The sequence below is a fragment of the Odocoileus virginianus genome, chromosome 28, assembly GCF_023699985.2.
Source record: "Odocoileus virginianus isolate 20LAN1187 ecotype Illinois chromosome 28, Ovbor_1.2, whole genome shotgun sequence".
Taxonomy (NCBI): domain Eukaryota; kingdom Metazoa; phylum Chordata; class Mammalia; order Artiodactyla; family Cervidae; genus Odocoileus; species Odocoileus virginianus.
The window spans coordinates 35,741,482-35,758,243 of record NC_069701.1 but is presented as its reverse complement, the minus strand read 5'-3'; the positions used below and the strand labels follow the sequence as shown (position 1 = coordinate 35,758,243).

The 16,762-nt window shown below is 38.6% G+C and overlaps 1 protein-coding gene across 2 annotated transcripts in view; it reads right to left on the bottom strand.

The window, feature by feature from the left end:
- The window catches only part of LOC110151932 (organic anion transporter 7-like), a 30,787-nt gene continuing 14,025 nt past the window's right edge, over nt 1-16,762 (bottom strand). Inside the window, exons 5-10 of one of the 2 annotated variants that reach the window (XM_020915401.2) lie at nt 13,117-13,240; nt 6,076-6,206; nt 5,192-5,406; nt 2,330-2,438; nt 1,664-1,867; nt 1-766 (exon numbers count right to left, since the gene is read on the bottom strand). In XM_020915401.2, the coding sequence (XP_020771060.2) occupies nt 706-766; nt 1,664-1,867; nt 2,330-2,438; nt 5,192-5,406; nt 6,076-6,206; nt 13,117-13,240 (844 nt within the window). In that variant the 3' untranslated portion in view covers nt 1-705. The remainder of the gene's footprint in view (nt 767-1,663; nt 1,868-2,329; nt 2,439-5,191; nt 5,407-6,075; nt 6,207-13,116; nt 13,241-16,762) is intronic. The other variant, XM_020915402.2, reaches the window with a different exon arrangement.

Sequence of the window (16,762 nt, the reverse complement as noted above, 5' to 3'; positions counted from 1 at the left end):
TACAATCATCTCTCTTGTTTATTTGTTCCATTTAACTTTATTCAGGTAGATTTTTCTGGTTTACTATGTGATCAAATTATTAGCAACTTCTAAACACATGGTTAATGCTATATTTTGCACAATACTCTATTTCCTCTAGTGATTTATAACCAAATTATGATATATTAAATGTTAAAATACTATGGTCTGTTTCTGGATTTCTTTTTAGTTTGAAAATGCATCTGCTATTACTATTTCTTTTTTACTATTATAGCTTACAATATTAAAGACTTGCACATGCTTCTCCACTTAACAAGCAGCTCAATCCACTCTATAATCCTCTTTTTCTGAATCATCTTGTCTACTATTAATTTCTAAATATATTTGGAACAAGTTTTAATATCTCAAAAAATATAGTTTTTTTATTGTAATTCCCCTACCAGTTATTCTACCAAGTAACAGCAAAAAACACTAGTGTTTTCACTACACTAGGTTTCTACCATTACATAAACATTCTAATACAAATATTTTTATAATTCTATTTTCTTTCATACGTCTTACAATGATTGGTTGTAAGTATTGAATATTTAGCAATTAGTACAGCAATTGTAAATGGGATCTATGTTTTTATTGTATCTTTTGTTTTATTTATTTTTCAAATTTTGTTATTAGGAAAGACACCAATTTTTTCTTCCTCTTTGATGAACAGTTCATTCCCGGAATCCCTTAACACTGTGTCACTTTCATGAAAGTATCTTCCTGCTTTGTTTTTCTTGACCTTTTTTCCCTAGGACAAATACAAATAAACCAGTAAGCAAACACAAAAACGAAAAGACATGGAAGAAGCCTATATGCCCTACATGTTTATTTTTTAGAATAAGCTAATCTTTTGTCCACCAGCTTGGGTGAAAATTGTGACCTCTGCTCTGAGAGTTGGAATGAATCTTGTGAAGAAAAAGACCAAACGCCCAGAGCAAAATTTGGGAAGGCAGCTTCGATAGTTTCTACTTTTACTTATGGACACCGTTGCGTTGGTCAAAAGTCTTTGGAAAAGGCAAATGGAACACAGAAAGTCATAGAATCCTTTCCCAGTCATCACTTTAAGATCCCAATATTTACTACTCTTTTCTCTTCTTGTAACATTTCATTTCCAGGGAAAGTCAGATGGTTCGAATTTCACAGGCAACACAATAGGACTCTTTCCCCCGAGATACATCGTTATCTGTGGGAGGGGAGGGGCTGTCTTCTCCCTGGTCTCCCTCAGGTCTTCAGTGACCTGGGAAGGTCACAGACCTACAGACACCAACAATCTCAGAGAGCTTACTGCCCCCACTTGACTGAGGTCTGCCAGGGTCTGAGGAATGAGAATCCGGTGTTTGGATCATGTTTGTGAAACACCTTCAGGGTGTGTATGTCACACCAAGGCATCTAATTTTGGCTTCTTCACCACTAAACCTACTGGTGCATACTGCTGTTGGTCTGGGTGATCCAGGGAAGCTTGGGGGAGTCTGAGGTCACTGTGGGGGAGGGATGAGACTGTAGCTAAACCAAAGGCACTGATCACCTGGAAATAACTTAGAGCTTAGCTTGTTTGGGGGACAGTGTCTCAATTCATGTTTTGCCCTCCTCGTCACAGACCCTGAGTGCACAGCTCCCCCAAGGGACGCTTAGAGGGTTTACTCACTCATTTTCCACATCCTGGATGGAGTCGGGCAGAGGCTTATTCTTGGTTTCAGGAAGGAATGGGACAACAAGACCAGCGAGGATGGGTAAGACTCCGTAGATGATCCAGGGCAGGTGAGGGGAATACACCGTTAGGATCATCAAGAGGGCAGCCAGGGCTGCCCCAATATTAGCAGCAATTCCCATGATTCCCACAGATGTTACCCTTAGGGTATAAACAATAATACAAGAAAGTCATGTACAAATCTGCAATATAATTTGTGATCTATTATTGTGCTTTGATTATGGGAGATAGCATAGCAGTGGAGAAGGCTGATGACATATGCTTGCTTTTGAAATTTTCTACTAGTCATAAGTGATTTTTTTCAAATTCAAGTACATTAAGTGCATTAAAACACAGTTTGATCATTAAAAAAGATATCATTACTCATGCCATCTATCCTTTGTGTGGTTCAGAAGACTATATAAGATGATGCATTTAAGGACATCACCCAGTACCCAACAAAGTCTTCTTTAAATAAATTTGCTTATAATTTGCTGGTGTTCTGTAATTATAATTGATTGCCTTGATAACTAACCAATCTTCTTTTCTTCCTTCAATAAATGTCAGTTAATTCAGAAAGGTCTGTTTTGATCCTGAAAGAGTATCCACGAGATTTCAGTATACCTGAACACAGTAGGAATTAGTTCACTTCCATGGCAAAAATTGCTGGTAAATGAGGCAAAAGAAACTCCTACTGCTAAAGCTGCCAAAGTCATACGCAGGGCCTGCATTTCTGGAGAGAGAAAGACCAGTGAGACTCATGAAATCTGAGCTGAAGCAATTACATTCCAACAATTACAAATGAAGATCTGAATGGAGGTGTTTGCAAGTATACCCTGTAGAGAAGCCGCAGTGTCTAATAGGCTGAGAAATGTGACTTATCTACTTTTTACGGCTCATGACAAATAAAAGGGTTATTTTCTCAATTCTCCTTGAATGTCTGAGATTTGCAAAAGAGGAAAAGGAAGGTGAGACCAGCAGGTGTTCTCTGGCACTAATTCTGTTCTGTCTCCTCTGCCCTTGAGGTAGAATGTAGAACTCTTGTTGGCAGTTTCTGAGGGATATGATCATCGCTTAAATCCTCAGGAGTTTGAAACATTGGTGCATATGCAATATTTACAAGGGACTTATATTGCAGAAGAATATAATAAAAGGGCAGAACTGCTATGTTAATGAACAGTTTGAAGAGTAACTAGATTTAGAATAATGTTAAAAAAGTGGGAGTAAGGACCTTCACAAGGGAAAGAATGCTAGCCTTCAAGAAACACTGAAGGCAAGGTTCAGTCAGTTTCCACCCAGTTACAGAAAAATCTCACAAGAATATTGCAACATTGGAGTGACATTGATTGTAAGGCAGCAAACTTGCTCTGCTGATGCTGTTCAAGATGAAGAGAGGAGCAAGACTAAAAAGAGAGCTACCATATGACCCAGCAATCCCACTACTGGGCATATATCCTGAGAAAACCATAATTCTAAAAGCACATCTACTCCAATTTGAGTGTGGCACTGTTTATAACAGCTAGGACATAAAAGCAACCTAAATGTCCATCAGCAGATGAATGGATGGATAAAGAAGAGGTGGCACATATATATAAGGGAATATTATTCAGCCATAAAAAGGAATGAAGTTGGACCCCTTGTAGTGATGTAGCTGATCCTAGAGTCTGTCATACAGAGTGAAGTTAGTCAGAAAGAGAAACACAAGTACTGTATATTAATGCATATGTATGGAATCTATCTATCTAGCTATCTATATATATAGTATAACATATATATACTACCATGTGTAAAATAGCTACCTAGTGAGAAGTTGCTATGTAGCACAGGAAACTCAGCTCAGTGCTCTGTGATGAGGTGTATGGGTGGGATGGGGGAGTAGGAGGGAGCTCCAAAAGGGAGGGGATCTCTGTATACATATAGCTGATTCATTTTTTCATACAGCAGAAACTAACACAACAGTATAAAATAATTGTGTTCCAATAATAATAATAAAAAAAAGATGAGGAATGGAACCTGCTAATCAAGCATCATGTAAAATATATAACTGCACACTGGGAGTCAGGTGAAGCATGGTGACCATCTGGGTTCCCTTATTTATTACACATGATTGCTGAATTCAGTGAAATTGATTCTAAGAGAGGCCCTTAACTATAGTGACTTGTTCTTAATGGATATTTCTTCTCTGCCTGAAGATAAGAAATTTTTGTTTTCTTGAGGTCAAGACCGCACCCCTAAACCAGAGTTGGAGAATATATATACATTCTGGAGACAGAATCATGGAATAAAATGTCATGGTTCACTGCATGAAGCAGGGCACTCAAAGCTGGTGCTCTGGGACAACCCAGAGGGATGGGGTGGAGAGAGAGGTGGGAGGGGGGTTCAGGAATGGGGACACATGTACCCCCGAGGCTGATTCATATCGATGTATTGCAAAAACCACTGCAATATTGTAAAGTAATTAGCCTCCAATTAAGATAAATAAGTTAATTTAAAAAAAAGAGAGAGCCTGAAGAGAGGAAGTGACAGTATTGTGTCCTTGCATGAGATGCAGTTACAAGGTCTAGACCCTCCAGGTTGCTGTTGTTTAGTCGCTAAGTTGTGTCCAACTCTTTGAGATCTCATGGACAGTAGCTCCCCGGGCTCCATGGGGGTCTCCAGGCAAGAATGCTGGAGTAGGTTGCTGTTTCCTTCTCCTCGAGATCTTCCCAACCTAGGGACTGAACCTGTGTCTCCTGCATTGCAAGCAGATTCTTTACTGCTGAGCCACCAGGGAAGCCCCTAGCTCCTCCATGTTTACTATAAAAAGGCAGGACTTCCCCGGCCATCCAGTGATCAAGGCTCCGCATTTCCACTGCAGGGGGCCTGGGTTGCTTCCCTGGTCAGGGAGCTAAGACCCCTGCAGGCTGTACTGCATGGAAAAAAACAAGCAAAGCAAACACCCAAATGAAGTGTGATGGGGCAAAACCAAGTGATCAAATGCTATCTTAGAGAAACTGTCAGTAATACATGGTATCAGTTTCCAGATACTTCTTGGACATGATATCACAGCCAACCTTGACGGATCTTTGGCTCTTTTCCCAGCAACTTTATAGCAGAATATGTACTAAAAACACCTGGGGCTTCTTAGGTGGCGCTAGTAGTAAAGAACCGGCCTGTCAATGCAGGAGAGGCAAGAAATGCAAGTTCAAACCCTGAATCAGAAAGATCCCCTAGAGGAGGTCATTGCAATTCACTCCAGTATTCTTGCCTAGAGAATCCCATGGACAGAGGAGCCTGATGGGCTACAGTCCACGGGGTCACAGAGAGTCAGACAAGACTGAAGTGACTTAGATTACACATGTACTAAAACTCCAGATTGGTTTTGGGGAATTGCTAGAACCCAATCTCCATTTTCTTCTTGCTCGAAATAGCTGTGACCAGTACACACCTATGAGAATTGAGGGCAGAGAAGACATTTTCTTTCTTGACTATTTGGTCTTTTCTTACCTTCAGACACGCATGTGATGGCTAGAGTGGAGACTGCCAGCAGAAACATGAAAAGCATCTGGGTTGTTCGACGGCCCAGGTGATTCAGGGCCAAAAGAGCAGCGCCATTGGCTGGGATGGTGACTATGCCAAAGAGAATCTGGAACATGAAAATATTGCTCCCCAAGTGCTGGAGGTGGAGAGTCAGGCCAAAATGGGTCAGCACATTTGCAAATCTATGGTGAACAAAGGTGAAAGACACATAAGTTTAGACTATAGGCCCTACAAATTGCGATAATATTGGCCCAGACAGGGAGTGGTTGGCGATAAACTCTTAAGGAATGGTCTATTTTGTGAAATATTTCCTTGCAAGATTATCACTTTAAAATTATCATAAAATGATTGTATAATGATGGAAGTCATAATTATTATTACACTTTCAGGGAGAGAGTTTTGCTGTAGAGGAGATATGATGGATCCTTCTAGAAATTTGGCTTTTTTTCTATACCTTGATCTGGGTGATGGCTATCTATATATGGAATTATTCATTGGACAACATATATTTGTTCATTTTACTATTTGTAGTTTTACTTTAACTAAAATTAGAAAAAGTGAAGAAACTTATAGCCAAGAAACTTATAGCCATTTGTGTGCTATGATTGACATTCTCAGCATCTGTTTGATGAACCTGGCAGGGTGGTGTGACAAGCAGAACTCATCGTATAATTGCTTTTGTGCTTGCCTTTTCATAACCTTTTCAGTTTTACCAAACATAGCAACCATATTCTTAACTTCCTTATGCTTTGTCTCAAATCTGTCCCTCTAGCATGTTATAGATGTTGCAATAACAAATACAATCACATCTCCACTATTTTAACAGCCTTCATGTGTTGTGTGAAGCCCACCTCACAAAGGACAGGAGACAGATCCTTTTACGCAGGTTGGGTGTGCGGAACAAGTCAAACACAGAAGGTTTGGTCTTCGCTGCCTCCAGCTCCTCCTGCATGGTGGATCTCAGGACCTTCAACAAAACAAACTCTTCAGTGGTCACACAATTGTAGGCTTTGTGAGGTTCCCAACAGAGGACCAGGTAGATGACTTCCCTTTGTTTCTACTGGAAAATATAGACACTGAATATGTAATGACAGCTGTACAGTACTATGAATGGAGAATCATGGAGTTAAAGGGAAATTGTGCAGTGACAGTGACATTTTGGCATAAGACTTAGTTTGCCTGTTGGGAATCAAAAGGGGTGTCAAGATTGTAGATTCAGGCCAGGAAGCCACTAAAGGAAGAGTTACTTGAATTTAGGTCCAAAGCTTCATTTTTATGAGAGGGGCCTGAAAGTCTGGCAACTGAGCTTGGTTCTCAGTTGGCTGCTCTTGGTAGGAAAGTTTTTTTCAGGAAGGAGACTAATTCTTGTGACAACCTTAACTTTGGTCCCTGAGTCAGCCTCTTTAAGGAAAATCCTAGCATGTTGTGCCTTCATGAATAAAATGCCTAGCATTAAATCTAAGGACAAAATCATAGGAGATCTTGGAGAAGTATATTTTATGCCCAGGCTTTATTACCTGGTGTTATACAATGGCTCTGCCATTTGTCAGGTATGTACCTTGAGAAGTTAATTGAATATCTTTTAGCCTCAGTGTCCTTGTCATTAAAAAGAAGAATAAACAGATGAATAAATCAGAGAATCAGGATTAGGATATTTAGAGAACAAAAAACAATGCCTTTCTCACAGAGATTTGTAGTCACAAATGTGCATATCAGTTTACATCTAGTACTGCTGGGATCCTTATTAACTTATTAACTAAAGATTTTTATTTATTAATTTTTAATTGAAATACAGTTGATTTATAATATGCATATAATCATATACATAAAATTTTTCATGTTATTTTTATTATGGGTTATTATAAAATACTTACTATTATTCCATGTTATAAAGTGTACAGTAAACCCTTGTTGATTACCTATTTTGTATATATTAGTGTTAGTGTTAGTTGCTCAGTTGTGTCTGACTCTTTGAAACCCCATGGACTGTAGCCCACCAGGCTCCTCTGCTCATGGGATTCTCCAGGCAAGAATACTGGAGTGGGTAGCCATTCCCTTCTCCAGGAGATCTTCCTGACCCAGGGATTGAACCCAGGTCTCCTGCACTGCAGGCAGATTATTTACCATCTAAGCTACCAGGGAAGCATTCATTGGATGCCGTTATCATTAACTATAGTCACCATGCTGTACATTAGATCCCCAGACTTATATCTAAAGGTTTTTACATTTTGACCGATGTCTCCCCATTTCTCCTTTTCTCCAGCCGCTTGCAACCACTATTCTGTTCTTTGTTTCTAAGAAACTGATTTTTTCTTTTTTCAAGATTGCACATGTAAATAGTATCATAAAATATTTGTCTTGCTTATTTCCCTTAGCATAATACCCTCCAGGTTAATCCATGTTGCTGCAAATGGGAAGATTTCCTTATATTTTTAAAAGTCAGAATAATATCCCGTTGCATATGTCTGTGTATCTCACACTTTCTTATTCATTTAACTTCTGAAGGACATCTAGACTATTTCTAAATTTTGTCTATTATGAAAACTGATAAATTAATATGGATGTGCATATTTCCCTTCAAGATACTGATCTCATTTCCTTTGGATATACACCCAGAAGTAGAATTGCTGGGTCATATGGTAGCTCAGTTTTTAACTTTTTGAGAAACTACCAATGCTACCATTGGTAGCATTTTCCACAAATGCTACCATAGCATTTTCCACAATGGCTGTACCAATTTACATTCCCATCAACAACATGTGTAAGGTTTTCCTTTTTCAACATCCTTGTGAACATTTGTTATCTCTTGTCTTTTTGACAATAGGTGTGAGATAATACTTCATTGTGGTTTTAGTTTGCATGTCCCTAAATTTATGCTGAGCACCTTTTCACATACCTATTGGCCATTTGTTTCTCTTTAGAAAAATATCTATTCAGATCCTTTGCTCATTTAAAATTGAATTATTTGCTCATTTGATAAAAGTTAATAGTTTATTTATATATTTTTTTGAATATTAACTCCTAATCAGGTATATGGTTTGAAACTTGTATTTTTAATATAAATTTATTTATTTTAATTGGAGGCTAATTACTCTACAATACTGTAGTGGTTTTGCCATACATTAGTTTCTCCCAAGTTGTAAGTTCCCTTTTCAATTCATTGTTTTCTCAGTTGTGCAGAGGCTATTTAGTTTGATGCAGTCCTACCTTTTTATTTTTGCTTCTGTGGCTTATGCTTTTGGTGTCTTATTCAAGAAACATTGCCAAGACTCATGTCAAGAAGTTTTTTTCTTGTTTCCACCCCCACCCCCAGGAGTTTTATGCTTTTAGGACTTACCTTTAAGTCTTTAATCTATTTGAAGTTAATTTTCGTGAGTTGTGTAAGACTGGGACTCAGTTTCATTCTTTTGCATATGAATACCAGTTTCCCCAATACCATTTATTGGAGAGATTATCCTTTCCTCATTGTGTGTTCCCTTATTAAAATCTTGTTGGACATTTATGTATGGGTTTGTATCTGGGCTCTCTATCTGATCCACCATTCTTTGTGCCTGTTTTTATGCCAGCACCATACTGTTTTGATTACTATAATTTTGTGATATAGTTTGAAATCAGGATTTGTGATACCTCCAACTTTGTTTTTCCTTTTCAGGATAGCTTTGGCTATTCAGGGTCTTTTGTGGTACCATACAAGTTTTAGGATAGTTTTTTCTACTTCAAAGAAAAATGCATTTGAATTTTGATAGAGATTGCATTGAATTGCATATTACTTGGGGTAGTATGGATTTTTCACAATGTTAATTACTCCAACCCAATACATGGGATATCTTTTCATTTATTTGTGTCTTCAGTTTCTTTCATTAATATTTTATAGTTTTCTGTATACAGAAAAATTTCACCTCCTTGCTTAAATTATTCCTAAATATTTTATTGGTTTTTTAAACTATTGTAAATGGGTTTGCTTTCCTAATTTTTCTTTCATATAGTTGGTTGTTAGTGTGTAGAAATGTAATTAATTTTTAATATTGATTTTTTTTATCCTTCAACTTTACTGAATTTGCTTATCAGTCCTAACAAGGTTTTTATATGGAGTCGTTAGGATTTTCTATTGTATAAACTTAATAAATAGAAACTTCAGTTAGATAGAATCAAGAGATTAGAAGGGGGAGCTTCCATGTCTTGTGATAGTAGTAGAGCCCAACAGGAAGAAGAAAGACTCCTTTTCTTTCCTGGCAAGGACAAACCAATGAAGCCATGGACTCTCTGTTAACTATAAAAGATCTCCCAACTGCTTTTTCCTCCCCACAAAGGTGTTTTCTTTCCCTTCCTATGCAGGAACTTGCACATGGCTCACCATGGTTGCAAGCCCTGAAATGCAATTCTCTATTGATCCTGAATAAACCCATCTTTACTGGAGAAATACCTAGCAATCTGTTTGTTTCATGTCAACACTGTACATAAGATCATATCATCTGCAAGCAGAATTGATTTTACTTCTTCCTTTCTGACCCGGATGGCTTTATTTATTTTTCTTTCCTAATTATTATGGTAAGGATTTCAAACTATGTTGAATAGAAATGATGAGTGTGGGCATCTTTCTCTTGTTCTTGATCTTAAAGAAAGGCTTTTAACTTTTCACCATTGAGTATGATGTTAGCTATGGGCTTGTCATATATGGCCTTTTATCATATTTAGGTACATTGCCTCTATACCTGATTTTTTGAGAATTTCTCTCATGAAAGGATACTTAATTCTGTGCAGTCATGATCCCAGAGAGCTGGACACAACAGTGACTGGGGTTCCTGGGGAAAGGTCTCACCACAGTGGCAGTGGCAGCCTTGGAGAAGAAACACAGTATCTAGGACTCCAGGTATCTCTGACATCTGATCAGCACAGGTGAAGCCTACGTGAGTCCTCAGAAGCAAAGTCTGTAAAAGTCCATGAGGGTTGCGGCTTGCAGAAGTATCTTGCTCTCCATTTCCTCATAGGGTAATATCCTTGCATGGGGACTCCTCCTGTTACCAGGCTACTCTGGGTTGGAGCACAGGGTGATACAGGTAAAATGCTTCCTGCACTTCTTCTATGCAGATATCCTTCTGACTTTTGTGTTTCTGCTGTTTTGTCCTTGTAGTCCAGCCTTTTTCCAGAGCTATTTTTGTCGGTTGGTAGTTGTTTATTTTGGGCTTCCCTGGTGGCTCAGTGTAAAGAATCTGCCTGTCAGTGCAGGAGATGTGGGTCAGGAAGATCCCTTGGAGAAGGAAATGGCAACCCACTCCAGTATTCTTGCCTGGGAAACCCTAGACAGACCGAGGGGCCTGGTGGGATATAATCCATGGGGTTGCAAAACAGTCGTACGTAACTTAGTGGCTAAACAACAACAACAAGCTGTTTATTTATTGTTTTTATTGTTTTTAAGGGGGAGACAAGTGTTGGCCCCTCCTAGCCCTTCATCCTGCTGATGATACTCTGGGGCTAGATATTTAAAGTCACATCTATTATTCCAATTTTCACTGGAGTGAAAAAACAAAGATTTTGCTTTCTGTCTTTCTGTGAACTTAAAATTGTACCTAAGTTGTATGTGTTTTGGGAAAAAGAGATGTGTTATATACTGGGCTCTCAGACATTCAAGATTGGAGTAATAATAATGCATATATGTGAAATGGTACAGATAAATTTACTTGCAGGGCAGGAATACAGACGCAGATGTAGAAGACAGACACATGTATACAGTAGTGGAAGGGGAAGGTGGATGAATTGGGAGGTTAGGGTTGACATATATACACTGCCATGTATAAAATAGATAGCTGAATAGCACAGGGTGCCTGTGATGATCTAGATGGGTGGGAAGGATGGAAGGTGGGAGGGAGGTCCAAGAGGGAGGGTATATATGTATACATATAGCTGGTTCACTTCATTGTACAGCAGAAACTAACACAACATCGTAAAACAATTACAGTCCTGTTAAAAGATAAACTGATATTTGAGTGGATGTAAGTGGAACAAATTTAAGTTATGATTGAAGTGGGTGTGTCAGGCCATTCATCAGATGAAGTTAAAACAAGATTAAGATCACAAATTTCTAAGTTACTTTTACAAAATGAAAAAATCAAATTAATACTGAGTAGTCATTCATGCAGTGAATCCGTCTTGTAAACCAAATCCCAGTTGTTCCTCTTGTGCAAAACTCCCTTCCTTCCCCTGGCACTGAGGGGATTGTCAACTGCCTTTCACTTTGATAGCACTTTATTCTTGTCTTACTTCTTACTTGTATGACTTGTTTTTGTTATGTGCCTGGCCCTTGTAAGATCAAATCTTTCATTCTCTGTACTGGGCCAAACTGGTAGGCAAAATGTTAGATTTGGGCTTGACTATAAAGATAGTTCCTCAGAAGTAAGTTGGTACAGTCTAATTTTGTATGAGATAGAGTTCTATCAATGCAGTTTTAAAAGAACCGTAGGCCAACACCAATTTAGAGGTTTTCTTTTTTCTTTTGAAAGCATGTACCAACATATTCTCCATCATGTCAAGGACCCTCAGGGGTATTATCTCCGTGTAATGGGTTCATTTTGGGAGAAACTTTGATTTCTCCCCACGTGGCTCAGTGGTAAAGAACCCTCCTGCCAATGCAGGAGACGTGAGAGACACAGCTTCAATCCCTGTGTCAGGAAGATCCCCTGAAGAAGGAAATGGCAACCCACTCTGGTTTTCTTGCCAGGACTATCTCATGGATAGAGGAGCCTGACGGGCTACAGTCCATGGAGTTGCAGAGAGCCAGACACAACTGAGCATGCTTTGATTCCTTTCCCCCATCTTCAGTGGAATCTTAACTCTCAGAAGCATTTTGCTTCTCCTTATTCAAATCTCTTTTAAAAAGAGCCGCTGCTTTCTTTTGGGAGTATAAAAATTTTCATTAGATATGTCATTGAATATGCTTCCAGAAATGTTGCATTTCTCTTCTTGAACCAGCTAATTATTAATTTTTTTCCCAATAAAATGAAGGTAGGCTCTTTTTTCAGGGTCTTCAATAGAAATCTTTCTATCCCCTATCATTGCAAATATTTAGATCAAAAAATATCTGTTACTTTCCCCCTCATATCTATATGAAAGATTCTTGAAGGCTGGGACCCTGGCTTATTCTGTTATTCATGACCAAATAACATGTCTCACACACTAATCTCTTGATAAGTATTTTATGTATGTGCATGATATGATGAATGAGTCACTTAATGGTCTACAATGTTTTACTTAGCTAGGAAGGAAAATAAAAAAGAAAATCACTTCTTTGAGGCATACCTAGTCAGTTTTACCCTTGGGACTTGTGGTAAGTTGACTGTCACTTTAACAAAACAGAGATTTGTATTTTTGTGTTCACTGTCATAATTCCAGGGATAGAACCAAACTTGCCATAGGTAGGCATTAAGTAGATAGCATGGATCAAAGTATTCGTGAGTTAATGAACAGAAATATGAAGCTCCATATGCTCTATTCTGCACAGTCATGAACCTTTCCTTCTGGTCTTGTTGCCCTGAAAAAAGGCTATCAGAACATTGAACTGTAAAGAATAAATTAACTTTGATTACTTTCCCTTACCAAGTTAATGTGTGACCAATGCTCAGTCTTTCCAGTTGTTAATAATTAGTACTCTTTTCCTCTGTTAAGTAAAATATCTGTGTCTACTTTTAGCAGCAACGTGTTCTGTGCCAAGGTCAATACAAACAATGTTGATACTCGTTGAGAAACTGGACAGTGAGGTAAGAAGCCTCATAACCACCACTGTGATCTTACTTTCCCTTCCTCTTATGGATATGAATGATATATATGACATATAAATAATATAAAGAATAACATATATGTTTTTCTTGCATTCTATAACCAACTCCCAGCCTCCTCACCTCCATGGTTAGGGTATCTCCAGCATTCTTCCTTCCATTTCTGTGTGCCGCTTTGTGAAGTTCCTTTAAGCCCTTTTGAGGCTTGTCTATAATAATCAACCACCGAGCAGATTCTATCAGCCACCTAAAAAAAAAAAGAGTAGGACAAAAGTGTAGTCATCTCTCACTTGTCCATTTTGCACATAGCCTTTGTCCAGAGATGCCTTTCCCCTCCAGTCTGATGCCTACCACCTGTTGGATTATACCAAAATTTATAAACTTACATTCTCTTGTACCATAACTAGGGGAAAACAAGATGACCTCTCTGTGAGGTTTACTTCACTATTGAGATTGCAGGCTGGAGTCATATTGACTCCCTTCTCAACCAGAGGCAAATTTACCAGTGATCTCATGAAGCTGAAACATGAGGGATCCTTACTTGTAGAGGCCTTTGTCAAGGTTCTTGTAAGGGCACAAAAAATGTCTCTTCATAATGTGTCATTTTTCTAAAATAAGGGCCCTTAAGTGATTTATGTATGCCAAAGGCTCACACAGTTTGGAATCACTCCTGCTCCTACCAGTTATGATGGAATCTGGCTACATAAGCGAGTTACTTATAGCTGCCTTGATTTTATCATCTGTGTAACAAGGAGGCAGTCCCATATACTCTGTAGAACTGTCATGAGGATGTAGTGACATAAAGGATGAGACTGACAGAGACTACATCCTCCAGTCTAAATGAACTCACCTCACTGTATTATTAATATGTCTGTAATCATTTCTCTGAGGGAGAGTCATTTTCAGACAATAATCTTCTTCTGAACAGCCTTCTTAGGGGTAGGGGTGTAATTGTCATTCCTGAGTCTTCTTAAAGAGAAGAGCAAAGTTGTGCATGCTGTTCAGTTGCCAAGCTGTGTCTGCCTGTTTGTGACCCCATGGACTGCAGTACGCCAGGCCTCCCTGTCCTCCTCCATCTCCTGGACTTTGCCCAAGTTCATGTTCATTGCACTGGTGATGCCATCCAATCATCTCATCCTCTGTAATCCTCTTCTTCTGTCTTCAGTCTTTCCCAGCATCAGGAGCTTTTCCAATGAGTCAGCTGTTTGCATCAGGTTGCCAAAGTATTGGAGTTTCAGTTTCTGCATCAGTCCTTCCAATGAGTATTCAGGGTTGATTTTCTTTAAGTTGACTAGTTTGATCTCCTTGCTGTCCAAGGGACTCTCAGAGTGTGGATAGAACAAATGATAAAAAACCATCCAATCTGAGCTATTTCAAATCCTAAAAGATGATGCTGTGAAAGTGCTGCACTCAATAAGTCAGCAAATTTGGAAAACTCAGCAGTGGCCACAGGACTGGAAAAGGTCAGTTTTCATTCCAATCCCAAAGAAAGGCAATGCCAAAGAATGCTCAAACTACTGCACAATTGCACTCATCTCACACGCTAGTAAAGTAATGCTTAAAATTCTCCAAGCCAGGCTTCAGCAATATGTGAACCATGAACTTCCAGATGTTCAAGCTGGTTTTAGGAAGGGCAGGGGAACCAGAGATCAAATTGCCAACATCTGCTGGATCATTGAAAAAGCAAGGGAGTTCCAGAAAAACATCTATTTCTGCTTTATTGACTGACTACTCCAAAGCCTTTGACTGTGTGGATCACCACAAACTGTGGAAAATTCTGAAAGAGATGGGAATACCAGACCACCTGACCTGCCTCTTGAGAAATCTGTATGCAGGTCAGGAAGCAACAGTTAGAACTGGACATGGAACAACAAACTGGTTCCAAATAGGAAAAGGAGTAAGTCAAGGCTGTATATTGTCATCCTGCTTATTTAACTTATATGCAGAGTACATCATGAGAAACGCTGGGCTGGAAGAAGCACAAGCTGGAATCAAGATTGCTGGGAGAAAGGCCAATAACCTCAGATATGCAGATGACACCACACTTATGGCAGAAAGTGAAGAAGAACTAAAGAGCCTCTTGATGAACGTGAAAGAGGAGAGTGAAAAAGTTGGCTTAAAGCTCAACATTCAGAAAACTAAGATCATGGCATCCGGGCCCATCACTTCATGGCAAATAGATGGGGAAACAGTGGAAACAGTGGCTGACTTTATTTTTGGGAGCTTCAAAATCACTGCAGATGGTGACTGCAGCCCTGAAACGGCTTAAAAGATGCTTACTCCTTGGAAGGAAGGCTATGACCAACTTAGACAGCATATTAAAAAGCAGAGACATTACTTTGCCAACAGAGATCTGTCTAGTCAAGGCTATGGTTTTTCCAGTGGTGATGTCTGGATGTGAGAGTTGGACTATAAAGAAAGCTGAGTGCCGAAGAATTGATGCTTTTGAACTATGGTGTTGGGGGAAGACTCTTGAGAGTCCCTTGGACTGCAAGGAGATCCAACTAGTTCATCTTAAAGGAGATTAGTCCTGAGTGTTCAATGGAAGGACTGCTGTTGAAGCTGAAACTGTAATACTTTGGCCACCTGATGTGAAGAGCTGACTCATTTGAAGAGACCCTGATGCTGGGAAAGATTGAAGGTGGGAGGAGAAGGGGACGACAGAGGTTGAGATGGTTGGATGGCATCACCAACTCAATGGACATGAGTTTGAGCTGATTCCAGGAGTTGGTGATGGACAGGGAGGCCTGGTGTGCTGTGGTCCTTGGGGTTGTGAAAAGTCAGACATGACTGAGTGACTGAACTGAACTGAACTGATCCAATCTGACTTAATTTAAAATAGAGGAACCATGCTGCTTTTTCTTTACGTAGTTGTGGAGGTGAATTTGCTTCCCATTCCTCTCTCCAATATCAGTTAAAAAAATGAAAAATGTCCATATCTTCTGTATCACATAATTTTTTTGCAAAGTGATACCTATAATCACAGATTGTAATGGAGGCTAGCTCACCTTCAGATTTTTTACTCTGTAGGGATAATATTTTTGTAGCAATTCTGTTTGCATCATACTTGTTAAGTCTCATTAGTAAGGATGGAAAGACCGCAAAAGACTCAGAATTCCCAGAAGAAGATTCTTTGCTATCCTCTGTCTTTAGGATTGCTGGTTTTAGTATGTAAAAATAGTGTGCCTAGTTAAATTTGAACTTCAAGTAAAAAAGGTAAATTTTTTATTAGAACTATGCCCCATGCAATATTTTTTTTTTCCTGAGGAGTTATTAGTTTATTTATTTATTTATTTTTATTAGTTGGAGGCTAATTACTTTACAATATTGTACTAGTTTTTGCCATACATTGACATGAATCAGCCATGGATTTACATGTGTGCACGTAAAAATAGTGTGCCTAATTAAATTTGAACTTCAAGTAAAAAAGGTAAATTTTTTATTAGAATTATGCCCCATGCAATATTTTAGATAAAAAATTATTTGCTACTTGTTTGAAATTTGAATATAATGGAATTTCATGTGTTTTATTCAGTAGCAAACAAAAATACAGAACCTAGGTAGAAATTTCATATATATCATGAACAAATTGCAGTATAATTATGTACCTTACAATATTTAGGATATAATTTCACAAAAATATTAGCTGGTTATCTTAAATTCAAATTTCATTTAATGGTCTTAATTTTATCTGGCAAGTCTGCCTGTTTTGCTTCTCAAATTGTACATAGGGCACATATAAGAAGAGTACATACTCAGATATGAAGTA